General features: G+C 47.8%; 1 protein-coding gene across 1 annotated transcript in view; it reads left to right on the plus strand.

The window, feature by feature from the left end:
* The window catches only part of dysf (dysferlin, limb girdle muscular dystrophy 2B (autosomal recessive)), a 450,750-nt gene that overhangs the window by 375,199 nt on the left and 51,787 nt on the right, over nucleotides 1–23,764 (plus strand). Inside the window, exons 37-43 of the mRNA XM_038793128.1 lie at nucleotides 2,058–2,099; nucleotides 3,255–3,356; nucleotides 5,712–5,873; nucleotides 9,164–9,329; nucleotides 13,482–13,555; nucleotides 17,326–17,385; nucleotides 22,499–22,516. Of these exons, the coding sequence (XP_038649056.1) occupies nucleotides 2,058–2,099; nucleotides 3,255–3,356; nucleotides 5,712–5,873; nucleotides 9,164–9,329; nucleotides 13,482–13,555; nucleotides 17,326–17,385; nucleotides 22,499–22,516 (624 nt within the window). The remainder of the gene's footprint in view (nucleotides 1–2,057; nucleotides 2,100–3,254; nucleotides 3,357–5,711; nucleotides 5,874–9,163; nucleotides 9,330–13,481; nucleotides 13,556–17,325; nucleotides 17,386–22,498; nucleotides 22,517–23,764) is intronic.

A 23,764-nucleotide genomic window follows, 5' to 3' on the forward strand; every position in this document is an offset into this window, starting at 1 on the left:
TGGCCTGGCAATCGCAGTCCCTCGCCAGGACGTGCAGGGCACACCAGAATCTTCCACAAACTCACCGGGGAGTTGATGCCGCGTGGACAGGAGGTGCCTCGCGTAGATTTTGTTGGTCTGCTGCGTGTAGTTCTCCTTCAGTAGCGCCATGGCCTCAGCGTTTGTCAGTGCGCCCCGGATGATGGGGAAGATGTCGGAGTTCAGCCGTGTGTAAAGGATCTGGAGCTTCTGTGCCTCTGAGGGTAGTTCAGTCGCAGATCCGATGTAGGCTTCAAAACGAGCTAGCCAATGTGCGAAGGCCGACTTGGCATTGTCTGCTTGAGGGTGCAGCTAAAGGCGATCACGCTTGATGCGGAGATCCATCGCTGTAAAATCTCTGCGTAATAAATTGATGCACTATCAATTACGACGAGACGAGAGTAGAGAGTAATCGAGGCTTTATTACTCAGAGATATGTAGCCTCCCGCAGCTACTGCTGTAATGGCTGCAGCTCGGAGAGCCCACACATTTATACTCCGCCTACTGGGCGGAGCCAGCAGGCAGGGATCTACCCCCGTACCTGTAATACAGGGGCCTTACCGTAATACCCTCGTATGCAGTATATACAATACAACAGTGGTGACTACCACATTAGTTTGTGGGGTATTGGCAGTGTGGGTGCTGGTCAGCTGTTTCCCCTCATGGGGGAACCCAGAACTAGGGGCGCAGTTTAACAATTAAGGGTGGGGAGGGGGCTTCCCATTTAAGACTGAGGTGCGGAGGAATGTCTTCCCTCAGAGGGTCGTTAGTCTGTGGAATCCTCTCCCCCAGCGAGTACTGGAGGCTGGGTCATTGACAAGGGATCCAGGGTTATGGAGGACAGACAGGGAAGTGGATTTTAGGTCCCAATCAGGTCAACTGTGATCCCCCAGCAAAGCAGACTAGAGGGAGCCAAGTGGCCTTCTCCTGCTGTCACTTGGGTTCTTGTCATGAAGGGATGCACACCGGGTTACTGTTGTACTGTTTGTATTATCTGTGGAGATAAATCAAGTACAAGTCAACTGACCAATAGTGTCATTGGCTAACGGCTGTCAAAATGGCAGCTTGCACGAGGGAGGGGCTGGCTGAAGGGAAGGAGAGGGAGGAAGTGTGAAAAGGAAGAGTAAGGGCAGAATAGGGTGAAAAGCTGTAAGAGAGAGTGGAAAGGGAAGAGAGAAGAAGCAGGTAAGAGGAATGGTAGAAAGGAGAGATTGAGGAATGGGAAAAGGTGGAGGGTAGTGGGTAAGTGAAGGCATGAGTAGAGTTCCAGATTTGGGAATATACATCAAGGAAAACGACAATGATTTACCAAGGTTTCCGTGGTTACCTTCCACATAAGACTGTGCGGTAGAGATCAGAGGACCAAAGGTACAATGAGCATTGAGGTCTAAGAGGTCGAGGGCTAAAGGTCAAAGATAATAGTCGGAAGGCTAAAAGTCAAAGTAGTAGAGATCCAAAAGGCACAGGTAGAGTGCTGGGGGACAGAGGGCTGAAGAGGGAAAAAGTCTGAGTGTTTAGGGGAAGGAAGTTTGAGGGTCAGAGGATTGAGTGGGAGGAAGTCTGAGGTATAGAGGGTTAAGGGGAGGATGTGTGAGAGATGGAGTGCTGAGGGACAGAGAGCTCAGGTTGAGAAGATTTGAGGAGTTCTGAGGAGAAGAAAGTCTGAGGGATGGAGTGCTTAGGGGAGGAGGTCTGAGGGACAGAGGGGGAAGAGGGCTGAGAGGGAGGAGGGCTGAGGGACAGAGGACTGAGGGGAAGAAAATCGGAGGGATGGAGTGCCGAGTGGGAGGAAGGCTGATGTACAGAGGTTTGAGGGGAGGAAGCTTGAGACGCAGAGGGCTGAGGGTGAGAAAGTCTGAGGGAGAGACGGTTGAGGGGGAAAAGTCTGAGGGAAGTAGGGCTGTGGTTTAGAGTTTGAAGGAGTTTCCACTGCTCCAACAACATTGGTTTGTGTCTTATGTTTCCTGAATCTTTTTTTCTCGTGAATATCTAACAATCTCTCTTTGCTTTCTCCCTTCACATTTCTCCTGTGAAATCAGCTCTGCATTCCGGATTTCTTCTGTGAGGGTCTGCTCCAATGGGTATATCCGCTTAGCCTCTCAATCTTTTGTACTTTGTGACGTTTTTATATATACTTCGCCAAAACCGAACGTGAGAAAAAATATATACGTTATGAACCTTGCCTGACATTCCCTTGCGATCATGGCCATCCTCTAACTGTTGAGCGAAACAAGAAGATTCCCAGATCTCCAGATTTGTCTGAGTGGTTTGTCAGCCTTTGTGCCTCACTTTTCCCTCTATCTCTCTCCGTGCCTCACTTTTCCCTCTATCTCTCTCCGTGCCTCACTTTTCCCTCTATCTCTCTCCGTGACTCACTTTTCCCTCTATCTCTCTCCGTGCCTCACTTTTCCCTCTATCTCTCTCTGTGCCTCACTTTTCCCTCTATCTCTCTCCGTGCCTCACTTTTCCCTCTATCTCTCTCCGTGCCTCACTTTTCCCTCTATCTCTCTCCGTGCCTCACTTTTCCCTCTATCTCTCTCCGCCTGCCCCATTTCTCCACGTGTCTCTCTGCTTCACTGTCTGTCTCGCTCCCCTGACTCCGGTTCTTCGCTGACTGTGGCCCTATTTCGATTTGATCCCTTTACACTTCTTTTCTTCCTGTTTCCCCTCTCACTTGTTTTCCTACTTTTCCCTGGCTCTTCATTGCTTCACATGATCATTCCTGCTTTGCACTTTTCCCTCCCTCACTGCACTTCATTTTGCACTCCTTAAACTCTGCCTCTTTCTCGGTGTGCGCACTGTCTTTCAGTCACGTCTCGCTCTCACTTCAGTCACGCCTCGCTCTTTGCTTCATTGAGCACAGGCCGGCTCTCTCCTGCACTCTTATGTTTTTCCCTCTGCCTTGTTGCATGTGTGGACCAGCATAATTGGGGGTGGGTGGGGTGCGCGTGTGCATGCTGCCTGTTGTGCGGATGACCAATCACTGTGCTGTGCAAGTGTTTCCTCAGAGCTGGGGAACTAGGCCCGTGAACAAAGCCTGGAGTTAGTGACGGCCCCTCCCCTGAAGGCTGCCCCTCAATGATTCCGCCTCCATGGTGTCCGGTTCGCCTGCAGAGGGCGCCCAGGCTCCCGGTTTGCACGTCCGAGTTGATTGTGTGTCAGCCTCGCCAGCGGCAGCTTCTCCTGAGTTTGCTAACTCCTCTTCTTTTTCCCCCTCTCTCCTGCCTTTCGCCCAGGAGGGTGACACAGATTTGCCCTACCCACCGCCGCAACGGGAGCCCAATATCTACATGGTGCCCCAGGGGATTAAACCTGTCCTGCAACGCACTGGCATCGAGGTGGGTATACACACGCATCATGGAGGACCAACGAGATTGGAAGGAGTTGTTTAATAGTGCTTCAATGGAGTACACGTTTTAAGTTGGTAATTAAGAGCAGCTATCCCCAATTGGGGATGTATTAGGTCTTCATGGCAAGAATATAAAATCGTGTTCACACTGGCTGCTGGAAGGAATTGGAAGAGTCCGTGTCTTAACTCTACAGGCTTAGAAATAAACTTGTCTTCAGGTACAGGCCGGCTTCAGCTTAATTCTGGATTTAACAGTTTGAACCAGGATTTCAGACTCATACGCGCTTTATCGCCAAGACTACCGACACCCATCTCAGCAACATCACCCACCCTGCCCCTCCCTCAGATCCTCTGCGAGTCAGCGAACCATCATCAATGCCTTTTGTTACCTCCAGACTGGACACCTCCAGTGATCTCCTGGCTGCTCCCCCACATTCTCTCAACGCGAGGTGATCCAAAACTCTGCTGTCCGTACCCTTCACCCATTACTCTGTGTCTGGCAGTGCCTCGAATTTAGCACTCTCGCCCATATTTTCAAATTTGGATTTTGTTTATTATACCGAGGTATAGTGAAAAGTATTTTTTTGCGAGCAGCTCAACAGATCATTAAGCACTTGAAAAGAAAAGGAAATAAAAGAAAATACATAATAGGGCAACACGAGGTACACAACGTAACTAGATAACACCGGCATCGGGTGAAGCATACAGGGGTGTAGTGTTAATAAGGTCAGTCCATAAGAGGGTCATTTAGGAGTCTGGTGACAGTGGGGAAGAAGCTGTTTTTGAGTCTATTCGAACGTGTTCTCAGACTTCTGTACCTCCTGCCCGATGGAAGAAGTTGGAAGAGTGAGTAAGCCGGGTGGCAGGGGTCTTTGATTATGCTGCCCGCTTTCCCCAGGCAGCGGGAGGTGTAGATGGAGTCAATGGATGGGAGGCAGGTTCGTGTGATGGACTGGGCAGTGTTCACGACTCTCTGAAGTTCCTTGCGGTCCTGGGCCGAGCAGTTGCCATACCAGGCTGTGATGCAGCCCGATAGGATGCTTTCTATGGTGCATCTGTAAAAGTTGGTAAGGGTTAATGTGGACATGCTGAATTTCCTTAGTTTCCTGAGGAAGTATAGGTGCTGCTGTGCTTTCTTGGTGGTAGCGTCGACGTGGGTGGACCAGGATAGATTTTTGGAGATGTGTACCCTGAGGAATTTGAAACTGCTAACCATCTCCACCTCCAAATTCCTCCATGTCCTGTCCTTCTGATCTCTGGAATCTCCTTCAGCCTTACAGTCGCCATTTGTGTGTTTCTGTCAGAGGCATTTATTGAACTGATTGTAGATAGCTGCCCCCAGAAGCTTGGTCCTGGTTGCAGAGTCACATGACTATGGCAAGCCAGTTAGATAGTACAGCATTGCATTTCCAAAACCCAAACATCCCCTTTTTCATACATAGAGAAAAAAAAGATACAAAAAAATCACAATCTGGTGGGGAACATGTTCAAACTGCAACCTCCAATTGAAAGCTTTGAAGTGTTGCCATTTTCAAAGGGTTTCGTAGAAAGAGGCAGTTACAATGCAGGGTCACTCAGCGATTGACGGCGTGAGCTGCAAGTTGGAAATATGATGTGTATTGCCTCTCGGCACCTTCTAGCACTGCTTAAACTGATGTCACAACCCACCCAACCAGAGGTGCGCTCTCGCTATATCTATCTCTCTCTCTCCTAATAGATCCCCCAATTCATAGAAAGCAGGGTCCCCATTGAGATTCATGAAGGTGTTGTGAGCCTAATCTTGCACCATTGAGCGATGGTCAAGTCTACACTCACCTTCAGTGAGAAGGTCGACCCATCGACTCCATTTATAATAATAATAATAATCGCTTATTGTCACGAGTCGGCTTCAATGAAGTTACTGTGAAAAGCCCCTAGTCGCCACATTCCGGCGCCTGTTCGGGGAGGCCGGTACGGGAATTGAACCCACGCTGCTGCCTTGATCTGCATTACAAGTCAGCTATTTAGCCCACTGTGCTAAACCAGCCCCATTTGCAGTGAAGGAGAATCACTGTAACAGGGTCACATGTGGAAACCTATGAGAATCTTGCTCTTTGTCACTTTTCTGGTTTGGTATCAACAGGCCTTCACTGCTCCGCGGTCCTATGTTGCTCCGACTCACAAACACTTCCAGATCTGATTTATGGGAGGTACCAGCCGAGGGCCTCCAGCTACGCAATGTCCCAGAAGGTTGTGTGGCCCATACCCATTCTGAGATTTTCTTTGCTCACCAGAGGGGGAGGGCGGGTCAATGGAGGATGGCGCCATTGAATTGATTCTTTGATCTCCTGTGGGCTCCCTGCAGATTCTCGCCTGGGGTCTGAGGAATCTGAAGAGCTACCAGTTAGCGAGTGTCTCGTCCCCCAGCCTCATCGTGGAATGTGGAGGAGAGGTGGTACAATCCAGCGTCATTAAGAATGCCAAGAAGAATCCAAACTTCAACACGTCCATCCTGTTCATAGAAGTGGTAAGCAACCTATGGATTCTGCCAATGGCCGAGCCACCAGCAACATTCCTAGAAAGCTACGTGGGGAAAAATTTCAAATGTAAAATTGTTCGGTGAAGTGAATGGGCGAAATTGTGGCAAATGTGTTTTAAGCTACTCGCTCGGTTCAAGAGCAATTAGGGATGGGCAACAAATGGTGATCTTAACAGTGACACCCCCGTGAAAGAATAAAGGCAAAAAATTGAACTCCCCACTTTGTTCCTAAAATGGATGGACCAGGGTAGTTTTTGAAACGTTGGCGAGCTCAAAACAGAGGAGATGCAAGGAGACCCTGAGCAACCAGGTACGTCAATCATTAAAATGTCAGCAACAGGTCCAGACAATAACCAAAAATGCTAATGAAGTCATAGAATCATCCCTACAGTGCAGAAGGAGGCCATTTGGCCCATCGAGTCAGCACCAACCCCGTGGAGGTGCACCCTAACCTGGGCCCATTCCCCCCACCCTATCCCAGTAACCCCACCTATCCTTTAGACACTAAGGGGTAATTTATCATGGCCAGTCCACCTAATCCGCACATCTTTAGACGGCGGGAGGAAACCGGAGCACCCGGAGGAAATCCACGCATTCACGGAGAGAATGTGCATACTCCACACAGACAGTCACTCGAGGTCGGAATTGAACCCGGGTCCCAGGTGCCGTGACGCAGCAATACTGACCGCTGTCCCAACGTGCCGCGAAATGTAGGCCTCTGTGTCTAGAGGACTAGACTACAAGAACGTAGAAGTCATACTTCAGCTATACAAAGCTCAGGTTAGACCACGCCTGGAGTACTGAGAAAAGCTCTGGGCACCCCACACATGGGGAAGGGTGTACCTGCCCCACAGGGAGCGCAGTGTAGATGTACCAGAGTAATATCTGGAACCCAAGGTTAAGCTGTATCCCGGCCCCGGGTCACTGTCCGTGAGGAGTTTACACATTCTCCCCGTGTTTGCGTGGGTTTCACCCCCACAACCCAAAGATGTGCAGGGTAGGTGGATTGGCCAGGCTAAATTGCTGCTTAATTGGAAAAAATAATTGGGTACTCTAAATTTGTTTTTTAAAAAAAATTTAATTTCAAAAGTTGAGAAGTCATTTGATCAAAGTTTTCCGGATGAAGAGAAATAGATAAGTTAGATGGTCGTGTGGATCTAAGACTAGTGGAGAGGGGAACATTGTCTAAATATTGTAGCTTGACCTCTCACGAGTGAAATAAGGAAACCATTTTTCATGTGCAGGGTGTTAGGAGCTTGGAACTGTCTCGAACAATAGTCATTTTTAAACTGAGGATGTGGGATTTATGTTAAGGTAAGTGTGTCGAGTTAGGTCCCAGGTTAACCATGATCCCACTAAATGACAGACCACTTCACGGAACTGAATGGGCCCGTGTTCTGTCCCAATATTTCAAACTCAATCAACTGTCACATCAGAGCTCATCACGTTACTGCTCTAACTCTCCATCAAAACCTCCTCCTCCATTATTCTGTCTCAAAACACTCCCACTAAGATTCTGACTCACTAAAACCAAGATGATGTGGAGATGCCGGCGTTGGACTGGGGTGAGCACAGTAAGAAGTCTTACAACACCAGGTTAAAGTCCAACAGGTTTGTTTCAAACACGAGCTTTCGGAGCACAGCTCCTTCCTCATACCTCTCCGTTCACCTGAGGAAGGAGCTGCGCTCCGAAAGCTCGTGTTTGAAACAAACCTGTAAAACCAAGATGTGCAGGTTAGCTGGATTGGCCATTCTAAATTACCCCTTAGTGCCCAAAAGGAGGTGGTGTTACTGGGGTCAAGGCAAGGAGTGGACCCAGGTAGGGTCTTTTGGAGGATCGGTGCTGACTCAATGGGCCGAATGGCCTCTTTCTACACTGTAGGGATTCTATGATTTTGTGAAAACCATTTCCTTTATAATCGTAAATCTCCATGTATTTTTTTTTTAATTTAGTGTACCCAATTAATTTTTTCCAATTAAGGGGCAATTTAGTGTGGCCAATCCACCTGGCCTGCACATCTAACCATGGGGCGAAACCCATGCAAACACGGGGAGAATATGCAAAATCCACATGGACAGTGACCCAGGGCCGGGATCGAACCTGGGACCTCGGCTAAATCTCCACGTGTAACATTGAGTTATGTTATGACTGCCACAAGTGGTTCCCCCTCCCCCCCTCCCCCCTCCCCCTCCCCCCTCCCCCCCTACCAGACAGGTTATCTTCAGGCGTTTCTCAGCAAAGGAGTTTACCCCAAAGCTACAGAATGTTAGAAATGACGGGATTGTAGCGCAGGTAAAAACCAGGTGACTCTGCAGGAAAGAGAATCTGTCAGGATCTCAGTCTGAGCAACGCTCCATGACTAAACCCCGCTGCGTGGACCATATACACAGGTCAGGCAGTATCTGCAGGGAGAGACAGTGACAGAGTTAACCTTTCAGTTGATGCTCTTTCATCAGCACCGCAGGTAGTTGGAGATGGACAGAGGCAGGAAAGGTCAGAGGGAGGGGAGGCGAGAAGAAAAGGAATGATCAGTGTCAAGGTGGCAGGCAGGAGCAATAAAGGAACATAGAACATAGAACAGTACAGCACAGAACAGGCCCTTCGGCCCTCAATGCTGTGCCGAGCCATAATCACCCTACTCAAACCCACGTATCCACCCTATACCCGTAACCCAACAACCCCCCCCCCCCCCCCTTACTTTTATTAGGACACTACGGGCAATTTAGCATGGCCAATCCACCTAACCCGCACATCTTTGGACTGTGGGAGGAAACCGGAGCACCCGGAGGAAACCCACACACACAGGGGGAGGACGTGCAGACTCCACACAGACAGTGACCCAGCCGGGAATCAAACCTGGGACCCTGGAGCTGTGAAGCATTTATGCTAACCACCATGCTACCCTGCTGCCCCACCATGCTACCCTGCTGCCCCACCATGCTACCCTGCTGCCCTAACGAAAAGGATGATGGTGCCAGGCAAAAGGAGAAGGTAATGGGATGAATGAAGAAAGAAAAGATGGGCCAAGGGGAGGTGTAAATGGCACCGGCAGAATCACCAGGTGCCATCTAAAAAACCAGAAGCCAAGTGATGGTGTGAAATTGGTGAATTTGGTATTGTCTGGAAGACTAGGGTGAGCCTCATGGAAAGACCAGGTTCTGTCCCTCAGCTTATATTGAACTTCACTGGAACAGTGTCGGAGGGCAGGCACCTGATCACAATCTTACACTATTACTGATGCTTTTAACTCTGTTTTTTAACTTCCTTCCCACCTCAGCGTTTACCAAAAGAGGAACTGTACGCCCCACCCATCACTGTCAAGGTGATTGATAACAGACAGTTCGGACGGAGACCCATAGTCGGACAATGCACAATCAGGTCTCTGACAGATTTCTACTGTGATCCTTATATGGAGAAGAGGGATTCTGCTACTCTTCAAACTGGTAAGAGATGAATTGCCTTTCAACCCCTGTCCAACGTGCCCGATAATATGACAGCTGCTAGTCATATAGAATCAAAGAATCCCTGCAGTGCAGAGGGAGGCCATTTGGCCCATCGAGTCTGCGCCGACCCTCCGAAAGAGCATTCTACTTAAGCCCATTCCCTATCCCTGTAACCCCACCCAACCTGCACATCTTTGGACTGTGGGAGGAAACCGGAGCACCCAGAGGAAACCCACGCAGACACGGGGAGAACGTGCAGATTCCGCACAGACAGTTACCCAAGCGGGAATTGAACCTGGGATCCTGGTGTTGTGAAGCAGCAGTGCGCACCATTGTGTGGCTAGACCAATTATAATAACCAATTTCAGTTAATCACGTTTGGTCACATCATGCACATTGCAATTCCAGTCAAAATCAAGTGTAGACCTGAGGTGAAGTAAGCTTCAAAAGTGAAGGTTATTTGGACCAAGGGTGGTGTTGGAAATCAATCCCTGTTTAAAACTCTTCCATTGAATAAGAACATAAGAACTAGGAGCAGGAGTAGGCCATCTGGCCTCTCGAGCCTGCTCCGCCATTCAATGAGATCATGGCTGATCTTTTGTGGACTCAGCTCCACTTTCCGGCCCGAACACCATAACCCTTAATCCCTTTATTCTTCAAAAAACTATCTATCTTTACCTTAAAAACATGTAATGAAGGAGCCTCAACTGCTTCACTGGGCAAGGAATTCCATAGATTCACAACCCTTTGGGTGAAGAAGTTCCTCCTAAACTCAGTCCTAAATCTACTTCCCCTTATTTTGAGGCTATGCCCCCTAGTTCTGCTTTCACCCGCCAGTGCAAACAACCTGCCCGCATCTATCCTATCTATTCCCTTCATGATTTTAAATGTTTCTATAAGATCCCCCCCCCCTCATCCTTCTAAATTCCAACGAGTACAGTCCCAGTCTCCTCATAATCCACCTCTTCAGCTCTGGGATTAACCTAGTGAATCTCCTCTGCACACCCTCCAGTGCCAGTATGTCCTTTCTCACGTAAGGACACCAAAACTGAACGCAATACTCCAGGTGTGGCCTCACTAACACCTTATACAATTGCAACATAACCTCCCTAGTCTTAAACTCCATCCCTCTAGCAATGAAGGACAAACTTCCATTTGCCTTCTTAATCACCTGTTGCACCTGTAAACCAACTTTCTGTGACTCATGCACTAGCACACCCAGGTCTCTCTGCACAGCGGCATGCTTTAATATTTTATTGTTTAAATAATAATCCCGTTTGCTGTTATTCCTACCAAAATGGATAACCTCACATTTGTCAACATTGTATTCCATCTGCCAGACCCTAGCCCATTCACTTAACCTATCCAAATCCCTCTGCAGACTTCCAGTATCCTCTGCACTTTTCACTTTACCACTCATCTTAGTGTCATCTGCAAACTTGGACACATTGCCCTTGGTCCCCAACTCCAAATCATCTATGTAAATTGTGAACAATTGTGGGCCCAACACAGATCCCTGAGGGACACCACTAGCTACTGATTGCCAACCAGAGAAATACCCATTAATCCCCACTCTTTGCTTTCTATTAATTAACCAATCCTCTATCCATGCTACTACTTTACCCTTAATGCCATGCATCTTTATCTGATGCAGCAACCTTTTGTGTGGCACCTTGTCAAAGGCTTTCTGGAAATCCAGATATACCACATCCATTGGTTCCCCGTTATCTACTGCACTGGTAATGTCCTCAAAAAATTCCACTAAATTAGTTAGGCATGACCTGCCCTTTATGAACCCATGCTGCGTCTGCCCAATGGGACCATTTCTATCCAGATGCCTCTCTATTTCTTCCTTGATGATATATTCCAGCATTTTCCCTACTACCGAAGTTAAGTTCACTGGCCTATAATTTCCTGCTCTCTGCCTACCTCCTTTTTTAAACAGTTGTGTCACGTTTGCTAATTTCCAATCCACCAGGACCACCCCAGAGTCTAGTGAATTTTGGTAAATCCTCATTAGTGCATCTGCAATTTCCCTAGCCATCTCTTTTAGCACTCTGGGATGCATTCCATCAGGGCCAGGAGACTTGTCTACCTTTAGCCCCATTAGCTTGCCCATCACTACCTCCTTAGTGATAACAATCCTCTCAAGGTCCTCACCTGTCATAGCCTCACTTCTATCAGTCGCTGGCATGTTATTTGTGTCTTCCACTGTGAAGACCGACCCAAAAAACCTGTTCAGTTCCTCAGCCATTTCCTCATCTCCCATTATTAAAACTCCCTTCTCATCCTCTAAAGGACCAATATTTACCTTAGCCACTCTTTTTTGTTTTATATATTTGTAAAAACTTTTACTGTCTGTTTTTATATTCTGAGCAAGTTTACTCTCATACTCTATCTTACTCTTCTTTATAGCTTTTTTAGTAGCTTTCTGTTGCCCCCTAAAGATTTCCCAGTCCTCTAGTCTCCCACCAATCTTTGCCACTTTATATGCTTTTTCCTTCAATTTGATACTCTCCCTTATTTTCTTAGATATCCACGGTAGATTTTCCCTCTTTCTACCGTCCTTCCTTTTTGTTGGTATAAACCTTTGCTGAGCACTGTGAAACTCGCTTGGAAGGTTCTCCACTGTTCCTCAACTGTTCCACCATAAAGTCTTTGCTCCCAGTCTAGCTTAGCTAGTTCTTCTCTCATCCCATTGTAATCTCCTTTGTTTAAACATAAAACACTAGTATTTGATTTTACTTTCTCACCCTCCATCTGTATTTTAAATTCCACCATATTGTGATCGCTCCTTCTGAGAGGATCCCTAACTATGAGATCATGAATCAATCCTGTCTCATTACACAGGACAAGATCTTGTTCCCTTGTAGGTTCCATTACATACTGTTCTAGGAAACTATCGCGGATACATTCTATAAACTCCTCCTCAAGGTTGCCTTGACTGACCTGGTTAAACCAATCGACATGTAGATTAAAATCCCCCATGATAACTGCTGTACCATTTCTACATGCATCAGTTATTTCTTTGTTTATTGCCTGCCCCACCATAATGTTACTATTTGGTGGCTGATAGGCTACTCCTATCAGTGACTTTTTCGCCTTACTATTCCTGATTTCCACCCAAATGGATTCAACCTTATCCTCCATAGCACCGATGTCATCCCTTACTATTGCCCGGATGTCATCCTTAAATAACAGAGCAACACCACCTCCCTTACCATCCACTCTGTCCTTCCGAATAGTTTGATACCCTCGGATATTTAATTCCCAGTCGTGACCATCCTTTAACCATGTTTCAGTAATGGCCACTAAATCATAGTCATCCACGATGATTTGTGCCATCAACTCATTTACTTTATTCCGAATACTACGAGCATTCAGGTAAAGTACACTTATGTTGGGTTTTTTTTTACCTCTGTTTTGAATCTTAACATCTCAAGTTTTATTCCTTTTAATATTACTGGGCCTATTCACTGAGCTCCCCTCAGTCACTGTACCTTGTACTGTCGCCCTTTTTGATTTTTGACTATGTCTACTCTGCCTTGCACTTTTCCCCTTACTTCCTTTTGCTTCTGTCCCTGTTTTACTACCTTCCAACTTCCTGCATCGGTTCCCATCCCCCTGCCACATTAGTTTAAACCCTCCCCAACAGCTCTAGAAAACAACCCCCCCAGGACATCGGTTCCAGTCCTGCCCATTGAGTCCTTATTGGTTTTTTTAATATAAATTTAGAGTATCCAATTCATTTTTTTCAATTAAGGGGCAATTTAGCGTGGCCAATTCACCTACTCTGCACATCTTTGGGTTGTGGGGGCGAAACCCACGCAGACACGGGGAGAATGTGCAAACTCCACACGGACAGTGACCCGGGGCCGGGGTCGAACCTGGGATCTCGGCGCCGTGAGGCAGCAGTGCTAACCCACTGCGCCACCATGCTGCCCCTTTAAATCAGAGTCCTTATTGCTTTATGAGCATTATAAATCTGTATGTCCATTTTAATAATGAGAACTGTCAATGTAAACTTGTCTCTTTGTAGTTACACCTTCCCACCAGTGGTAGTGCTGCAATGCTCCCATAGAAGGAGTGTGACCACAACAGGTCTGAGTCTAACCAGTGGGCTTGGGCCATCTTTTTTCTCTCTCTCTGTAGATGAACGAAGCCCCTCACTCCGAGATGATGTACTAATTGATATTGATGACAGACTTCCTCTGATCTCGGGCCAGGTAAGCACGTGCTTCATGTCTGAAACCACATTCAGAGCAGGACTGGGAGAAATATATGTTTTGCTCTACCAAAGCTCTAATCTAGCTTTGTAGTTGTCTGCCTCCTTCCCATAAGGACTCAGTTTGCCGAATTCAGAAACAGGCCTTTGAAGTGTCTGTGACTTTTCTCTCTCGTGCTGGTCTAACCGGTCGACATTTATCGGTGTCAGTTTCGGCTCATTGATTAATCGGACGTTATGAAGGGAAAGACAGATCATGTGGAATTCCGTGCTGTTTATTAACTTTCATTGTCATCGTATTGCAATCAGCTTTGTCCTGTGTCTAATCTCTGCTGTGGTCAAACTCCCAACATTGATCATTAACCCGCTATTACAGGACAATTGATGTTATTGGTTTACAGGAATTTCAAGGCTTCATCTTAATCGCATGTCGATGGGGGTAACAAATGACTTGCTTTTCCATGTAAATTCCGCAACCCCAGGAAGTCGCTTTACAGCCAATGCAGCACTTGCGAAGTGTAATGTAGTCAATGCGTCAGCCAATTGGCACACGGTAAACAGGTAATCCAAACGGAAAGTACAGCGGGGGGTTGGAAATCTGAAACGGAAACTGCTGGCAACGCCTGTGGAGGGAACAGGAGGCCGAGGTGACCTTTCGTCGGTTCTGACAGAACGTCATCTCGGCCTGCAACGTTAGCTCTGGCTGGGAATACCCACCTCTCCCCCATCCCCGCCTCCCCCATTTCCTGCGGCGGAGGCGGCTCACTATTGGCCACTGGTGGACCTTACGGTCCTGCTGAGGTCTACGACGTTTTGCAAGGTGCGCCTTCCCTGCGCCCCGGGGCGGCGCATCAGCCTGTCTTCACAGACAGTGCCTGACCTCTGGCATGATTCCAGCATTTTATGCATTTTCTGTTTTTTGGTTGCACATCGCAAACTTGCAGAGACACCCATTGATCCACAGAATAGCAATGCAGAAGGAGGCCATTCGGCCCATCAGGTCTACACCGATCCTCCGAAAGAGCATCCTACCTATGCCCACATCCCCCGCCCTAACCAGGCAACCCTGTGTACAGATCATGGCCAATCCACCTTAACCTGCACATCTTTGGACTGTGGGAGGAAACTGACCCAGGCACGGGGAGAATGTGCAAACTCCACACAGGCAGCCATGTGATTAATCTTATTTTATTATTATTGTCACAAGTAGGCTTACGTTAGTACTGCAATGGGGTTACTATGAAAAGCCCCTAGTCACCACATTCCGGTGCCTGTTTGGGTACACGGAGGGAGAATTCTGAATGTCCAATTCACCTAACAGCACGTCTTTCGTGACTTGTGGGAGGAAACCGGAGCATCCGGAGGGAACCCACGCAGACACGGAGAGAACGTGCAGACTCCATACAGATAATCAGATATCCTGTTTTGGATAGACTCCGTTCATAACACTGTTGAGTGCCCTGTTGTGTTTTTTTTTCAGTATTCATTCGTTCACGGGGTGCGAGTGTCGCTGCCGAGGCCAGACGCATGAGTGACAGCACCCGTGCCCCTTAATGGCAAGGTTCTGGGTACAAATCCTACTCCAGGACCTGAGCGCAAAAGTCAAGGCTAACACTCCACTACAGTGCTGAGGGAGCACCGCACTGTTGGAGGTGCCCATCGCTTGGATGAGTTGTTGAACTGAGGCTCTGGTTGGGTCGATATAAAAGATCCCCTGGCTCTATTTTGAAGGATGAGGGGCGGAATTCTCCGCAAGGCCCGACGACGTCATGAAACCTGGAGAGGTTCACGACGGCGTCGGAAGCCTCTCCCGGCCCCCTATTCTCCCCTCCCCGGGGGGATAGGCGGGCCGTATGGGGAAACTCGGCCGCCGGGCCTTGACCCTGGCTTCAAGGCCCGGCGCGCCAAGAATGACGCCGCGGCGCCTAATGACGTCAGCCGCGCATGCGCGGGTTGGACAGCTCAGACCCGCGCATGCGCGGTTGCCGTCTTTCCCCTCAGCCGCCCCGCAGGACGTGGCGGCTTGATCTTGCGGGGCGGCGGAGGGGAAAGAGTGCGTCCCCTTGAGACGCCGGCCCGACGATCGGTGGGCACCGATCGCGGGCCAGTCCCCTCCCGAGCACGGTCGTGGTGCTCGATCCCCGATCCCCCCCCCCCCCCCCTAGGCCCCACACTTACCTGGCGCGCCATGTTCACGACGGCAGCAACCAGGTGTGGTTGCCGCCGTCGGGAACGACAGGCCGCTCGGCCCATCCAGGACGGAGAATCGCGGGCCGCCGTGAAAAACGGCCGCTCGCGTTTCTCCGAGCGGCGTGTCGGAAAACCGGACACACCATTTTGCGGGGGGGGGGGGGGGGGTTCGGAGAATAGCGGGAGGTGAGGGAGCGGACCTCCCGCTATTCTCCCACCCATCGTGGTGGTGGAGAATCGCGGCTGAGCAGGGCAGTTTTCCCTGCTGTCCTGGCTAATACTTATCCTTCAATCGACGACACAGAAACAGATTTCTGGTCGGTGTCACGTTGCTGATTGTGGGAGCTTGCTGTGCACAAATTGGCTGCCGTGTTTCCCGCACAACAGTAGTGATCGCTCTTCACAAGTACTTAATTGGCTGTAAAGCACTTTGAGATGTTCAGAGATCATGAAAAGTGTTTTATAAATGCAAGTCGATCTTTCTCACCTCAAATGGTGTATGATATAGTGGAGGGTCCGGTGAGAGCTATGAGGATGATTCCCGATATCTAAAATAGTAGCTATTTAAAGAAGCTTAAAACGTGGTCTATTCACTTTAGAGGACAGAGACATAAGGTGTGACTGAACAGAATTATATTGAATAATGAAATAATGTCCCACTATTTACCATTGTGTATTTCAGTTGACTAGATTGGAGGTAACCAGGGTGAGCAGATGAAATGCATAAGGGTCCACTCAGGCTAGATGTTGGGCAGTTCCCCTTCTACCTTGGAACAAATTCCTGGCTCATGTGGTGGATGTTACCTCACTATATGTGCTCCCCAGGGAGATGGGATAGTTCATCCCTGAGATGGAGATCACCAGATGGAATCCAGGGTAGCATAAGCCTGGTCTATATGATCTCCCGGACTTGCTTCCAGTTAGAACATAGGACATAGAACATAGGGTGCAGAAGGAGGCCATTCGGCCCATCGAGTCTGCACCGACCCACGTAAGCCCTCACTTCCACCCTATCCTCGTAATCCCTCCTAACTTTTTTGGTCACTAAGGGCAATTTATCAATTTATCCACCTAACCTGCGCGTCTTTGGACTGTGGGAGGAAACCGGAGCACACGGAGGTAACCCACGCAGACACGGGGAGAACGTGCAGACTCTGCACAGACAGTGACCCAGTGGGGGATCGAACCTGGGACCCTGGCGCTGTGAAGCCACAGTGCTATCCACTTGTGCTACCGTGCTGCCCCAGTTGACTAGGGTGGGTAAAGAAGAAGAGTTTTCCAGTATTTTTCTCTCCCGAATTGACCCTGGGTCTTTATGTAGTCCCCTTGCCTGTCACAGGAGATACAGAGTGAGGATAGGGAATATCTAACCATTGATGTTTCAAGTATTACAACTGCACTGATGGTCTTTTTTCCCCCATCCGGCTGACCCAGTGATGTTGTGATGAATGACTTGTGTTCTATATTCAAGCCAGTGTGTTGATGTTGCGCCCCGAGCTTGAAGGCGTTTGGATGGAGATGCCCTTGTTGTTGCTATTGCTTGGTGCACTAACCCTTCTAACAAATCCTTTTAATTTGCAGTTTTCAGGCTGCATGACCAGCTCAACCTTGAATAAATTCCCTTCTATGTCCAGTCTCCATGTACGTATGTCTTCATTTACTCATCTTCAATGTCATATTTTGGGCCAATTTAATGGTTGAATTATTTAACAATTTGGTTGAAACTTTCTCACTGTTTCTAGTAGGGAACTCTTGCTGAACACTTCAGGGGAACAAACCGAAGGATTTCAATGTTTCTAATCCATTATAATTTTGTTCGTCATTCTTCAGGGAGTCCACGCCGAGCTATTCCTTCAGACAGCAGTGGTAGAGCTTCTTCTTTAGTCACTGCAGTGTGTGTGGTGAAGATGCTCCCAAAGTGACGTGAGTTAGGGAGCTGCAGGATTTCTTCCCAATGACAGTGATAAACTAGTGGAAATCAAAGTGGAGTGAAATTTGGAGGGGAACCTTTGGCTGAAGGTGTTCCTATGTAATTACAGCCCGTGTCCTTCTAGCTAGCAGATGCTGGAAGTTTGGGAGGTGGAGTTTGGAGAGTTAAAACCCATTGGCGTGAATAGCTGTTTGGTCTCAGACCATCTGGGTCCCGTGTAACTTGAGTATTTTGTGCAGGTGCTGTAACTTAGGGGCCATGGTACTCGGTTAATACCCTTGAGTGAATGAGTTCAGGTCCGACCGTATCAAGTTATGAAATTCCATAAAATCTGGTGATTTATGGGTTAATACCAGGACGCGATGGGCACCTGAAGAGCCACATTGCTGTAGAAACCCAACTGGAAACCTCTTACTTCAACCCTAATGTCCTTCAGGGAAGGAAATCTGCCATCCTTACCCAATCTGGCCTACATGTGACTCCAGACCCATGGCAATGTGATTGACTCTTAAATGCATGGCCAATAAATGCTGGCCCAGACAGCGATGCCCACACCCCATAAACGAATAAACAGGTTCAGTTCCCGGCTTGGGTCACTGTCTGTGCGGAGTCTGCACGTTCTCCCCGTGTCTGCGTGGGTTTCCTCCGGGTGCTCCGCTTTCCTCCCACAGTCCAAAGATGTGCAGGTTAGGTGGATTGGCCATGATAAAATTGCCCGTAGTGTCCTAAAAAGTAAGGTTAAGGAGGGGGATTGTTGGGTTACGGGTATAGGGTGGATACGTGGGTTTGAGTAGGGTGATCATTGCTCGGCACAAGATCGAGGGCCGAAGGGCCTGTTCTGTGCTGTACTGTTCTATAAAAGGAAAACCCCGTTGTAGCATCCTTCTGACTGCAGATCCACCAGGCCTGGTCAACGTGGTGTTAGTCTCCATCATCACCTCAGGGGTAACTGGTATTAGGCAAGAAGCCAATATCTCCAAAGATCAATGACAAACAATTTAGCCAATTTCACCTGTTTAAATATTCCCTCAGCCTTGTTCTTTCCTCCAGAAGCTGTGCCCTGCATCTTAAGTATCCCTTCCTTCTTTCATACCTGAAACTATTGGTGAAATATATTTGAAATGTACTTATAGTGATGATGTCCTGTATCAAGGACATAGATTGAACGGTACAAGAATGTTGTAGTAATCCATGTTTGAAATGTTTAAATATTCATTTGGGAACATACTGAAATATTCCGGAGCTAGGGATAATCAATTAAAACATTTAAATTCTTTCATGAAACTTGGGCTTCACTGGCGAGGCCAGCATTTATTGCCCATCACTAGTTGCCCTTGAGAAGGTGGTGGTGAGCTGCCTTCTTGAAGTACTGGTGGTGTAGGTACACCCACAGTGCTGTTAGGCAGGGAGTGCCAGGATTTAGCCCCAGCGATAGTGAAGGAACAGCGTATTTCCAAGTCAGGATGGTGAGTGACTTGGAGGGGAACTTCCAGGTGGTGGGGTTCCCAAGTATCTGCTGCTCTTGTCCTTCTAGATGTTAGTGGTCGTGGGTTTGGAAGGTGCTGTCTAAAGAAACCTTGGTGAGTTACTGCAGTGCATCTTGTAGATGGTGCACACGGCTGCCACCGTTCATCAGTGGTGGCGGGTTTGAATGTTGGTGGAAGGAGGAGCAATCAAGCGGGCTGCTTTGTCCTGGGTGGTATTGAGCTTTTTGAGTGTTATTGGAGCTGCGCTCATCCAGGCAAGTGGAGAGTATTCCATTACACTCCTGACTTGTGCCTTGTCGATGGTGGACAGGCTTTGAGGAGTCAGGAGATGAGTTACTCAATGCAGGATTCCTAGCCTTTCGCCTGCTCTGGTAGCCACAATATTTATATTGTGACGACACACTGCGCTAGTGTCGATTCCAATACTACAGGCTCCAAAGTCCCAACACAAGTGAATTGGTGAATAATTCGTAGAAAAATTACCGAAACCTTTGGCCCTTGGCCCGACAAAAATTATAGTCACCAGGTTTGTAAGTTGCAACACAATAACTGTTTATTTATAACAAATAATAATGAAATATCGTGTAATTATAATGGAATAATGGCAGCTAACCTACAACCCCCTTAACTGTCCCCCTTCATACACAAACACTTGACAAACACAGAGGGGTGGAAAAGGGTTTCTTACGGTTAATGTGCTGGTTCAGTCGGCAGTTAGTAAGGCAAAATGCAATCTTAGTCAGGAGGGTTGGAATACAAGACCAGGGATGTACTTCTGAGGCTGTATAAGGCTCTGGTCAGACCCCATTTGGAGTATTGTGAGCAGTTTTGGGCCCCGTATCTAAGGAAGGATGTGCTGGGGCCTTGGAAAGGGTCTAGAGGAGGTTCACAAGAATGATCCCTGGAATAAAGGAACTTGTGGTATGAGGAACGTTTGAGGACTCTAGGTCTGTACTCGTTGGAGTTTAAGAGGATGAGGGGGAATCTTATTGAAACTTACAGGATACTGCGAGGCCTGGATAGAATGGACGTGGAGAGAATGTTTCCACTTGTAGGAAAAACTAGAACCAGAGGGCACCATCTCAGACTAAAGGGACGATCATTTAAACAGAGATGAGGAGGAATTTCTTCAGCCAGAGGGTGGTGAATCTGTGGAACTCTTTGCCGCAGAAGGCTGTGGAGGCCAAATCACTGAGTGTCTTTAAGACAGAGACAGACAGGTTCTTGATTAATAAGGGGATCAGGGGTTATGGGGGAAGGCAGGAGAATGGGGATGAGAAAATATCAGCCATGATTGAATGGCGGAGCAGACTCGATGGGCCGAGTGGCCTAATTCTGCTCCTCTGACTTATGGTCTTAATAAGGATTAAGGTAAAGGGATAAGAATCCTTGCTTGCAATGTTGAATTCCTTGCAGGAGGCTATCCTCCCAAGCACGCCAATTGATCACCGGTGTACAGTTGGTGATGGTCTTCTTGCAGGAACATTCATTCAGTACTCACAGGCAGTAGGACCTCTTCTGGAGGGACACTTTAGCCTTAATTAAACTGCGTCTTCAATTCAAAGTTCCACCTTTGGGTCCACTTCTCTTTTAAGACTCTTTGTCTCACATCAAACCCAGCTTCCAGCCCAGGGTTTGATCTCAACCCTTTGCAGTTTCAATAAAATGACATCCAGCCGTGCTGGGAAAAGAGAAGAGTTCTTACACTTGATTTTCCGAGGGATTTCATCATATCAGAAAGAGAAAATCAGAGATGTTTCTCCCAGCTTCTGAAGCAAAAGCGAAACTAGAAAAAAAAACATTCCAGACAAAACAAAACCAATCGCCACTGGTTATTGGTCAAGCCCAGCATTTCAAGCCAGTTCATTGGCCACCAGCCGAGTCAGTCAAACTGAGACATCGCTGATCTCGCCTGCTTGAATTAAAGGCAAAGTCTGAATTAAAGTCACAGGCCCATTAATGATCCACAGATAAAAATTGTAATTGCAAAAAAAAAAGAATGGGAAAAACAGGGATTAAGCAGTGTTTAAACAAAAGGCTCCTGACATTATGGCTAGTCCAGTTCAGTTTCTAGTCAATGGCAACCCCAGGACGTTGATAATGGGGGATGTAATGATGGTAATATCATTGAATATCAAGGGGAGATGGTTAGATTTTCTCTTGTTGGAGATGGTCATTGCCTGGCACTTGTGTGGTATGAATGTTCCTTGTCAGCGAAAGTCTGTGTGTTGTCCAGGTCTTGCTTCATTTGCACGTGGACTGCTTCAGTCTCTGAGGAATCATGAATGGTGCCAAACATCAGTGAACATCCCCACTTCTGAGCTTATGATTGAAGGATAGTTATTGATGAAGCAGCTGAAGATGGCTGGGCCGAGGACACTACCCTGAGGAACTCCTGCAGTGATGTCCTGGAGCTGTGATGATTGACCTCCAACCACCACAACCATCATCCTTTGTGCCAAGTATGACTCCAACCAGCGGAGAGTTTTCCCCCAATTCCCATTGACTCCAGTTTAGCTAGGACTTCTTGATGTCCCACTCGATCAAGTGCTGCCTTGATATCAAGGTCAATCACTCTCATCTCAGCTCTGGAGTTCAATTCCTTTGTCCTTGTTTGGACCATGAGGTCAGAAGCTAAGTTGCCCTGGCAGACTCTAAACTGAGTGTCAGTGAGCAGGTAGTTGTTGAGTGCCACACTGTCAACGGTAGGAATGGTGGAGTGGAGGCAAGTCCAGTTAAGTTTCTGATCAATGGTAACCCCCAGGATGTTGATTGTGGGGGATTCAGCGATGGTAATGCCATTGAATGTCAAGGAGCGATGGTTAGATCCTCTCTTGCAGGAGATGGTCTTTGCCTGGCACTTGTGCGGCTCGCATGTTATTTGCCACCTGTCAGCCTAAGTATTATCCAAGTCTTACTGCATTTGGACGTGGACTGTTGGTGTACCTGAGGAGTTGTGAACAGTGCTGCACATTGTGCAGTCATCAGCTGCGATCTTTACTCTGAACTTCTGATGAAGGAAGGTCATTGATGGATCTGCTGCCCTTTCTTGCTCTGGCCTACGTGTGATGCCAGACTGGCAGCAATGTGGTTGACTCTGAAATGCCCTGGAAGCCACTCAGTTTCACCAAACTGCTACAGATACTGGATAGACTACAATAGCTGAAAGAGCAGGCTAACCACCTTCGCAAAGGCCATGAGAGGTGGCAGCCAGTCCCAACGACGCCCACATGAAAGGAAAGTTGATCCCATTCCATTTGTGGAATGAGTAAGTGTTTAATTGTTAATCCTCAGACTAACTGATGTTTTATTTTTATTGCATTGCTACACTTGGCAGGTTCAGGAGACAATGTGGGTGAGTTTCACAGAGTCATTAACAAGTCTTGTGGGTATCACTTACCATCTCGTGTCTGCATGAAAGCGATAATCCTGTCAGACTAGCATTGAAGATTAGACTGGCTAGATGGTTGAAGCAGTGTGAGAACTGGCTGGGTAAATGTTACTGGAACTGCTTTCTCTTGCGGAGAGTAATGCCAAACGAAATGTTATAGTCTCTGATCAATAAGCAACAACACCAATTTGCATTTACAGACCAAAATATTCCAAGGCACTTTTACAAGAGCTCATAGATCATGCAGTGCAGAAGGAGGCCATTCAGCCCATTGAGTCTGCCCCAACCCACTTAAGGCCTCACTTCCACCCTATCCCCATAACCCAATAACCCCTCCTAACGTTTTTGGTCACTAAGGGCAATTTAGCATGGCCAATCCACCTAACCTGCACGTCTTTGAACTGTGGGAGTAAACCAGAGCACCCGGAGGAAACGTGCAAACTCCGTACAGACAGTGACCCAGCGGGGAATCGAACCTGGGACCCTGGTGCTGTGAAGCCACAGTGCTATCCACTTGTGCTACCGTGCTTTATCGAAAAAACCCACCAAACCACATAAGGAGGCATTTGGACAGATAACCAAAAGCTTGGTTTTAAAGGGCGTGTTTAAAACATGTCATAAAGGTGGAAGAAAGGGGCGGTATGTGTCGCAGTGGTTAGCACTGGGACTGCGGCGCTGAGGACTCAGGTTCGAATCCCGGCTCTGGGTCACTGTCCGTGTGGACTTTGCACATTCTCCCCGTGTTTGCGTGGGTTTTTCCCCCACAACCCAAAGATGTGCTGGTTAGGTGGATTGGCTACGCTAAATTGCCCCTTAATTGGAAAAAAAAATAATTGGCTACTCTAAATTTATTTTAAAAAATAAAGGTGGAAGAAGAGGAACGGAGGTTTACGGAGGGAATTGAATAGCCGCCGTTTTTCAGACATGAAAGAGCTATTGTCCTTTCCATAGCTGCGTATCTTAGCCAAATGATTGGACAGCAGTTGGGGTTTTCTTGGCAATGATATTTTGAAGCAAAAATAGAGGGTGAGGTTGGAGTTTATCGAGGCGGAGCTGGGGATAGAGAGCATCAAAGGATCCAAATGCAGGTGAGGTTAAGAGAGAGGTGAGGGCGATGTTGAGGTAAGAGAGATGGATAATGCAGAGTGGGGTTGCGTGGGATGGGAGGATAGTCAGTGCCAGGATAGAGTGGATGTGGCTGGTTGAAGATTG

This window comes from Scyliorhinus canicula, chromosome 3 (genome assembly GCF_902713615.1).
Source record: "Scyliorhinus canicula chromosome 3, sScyCan1.1, whole genome shotgun sequence".
NCBI lineage: Eukaryota > Metazoa > Chordata > Chondrichthyes > Carcharhiniformes > Scyliorhinidae > Scyliorhinus > Scyliorhinus canicula.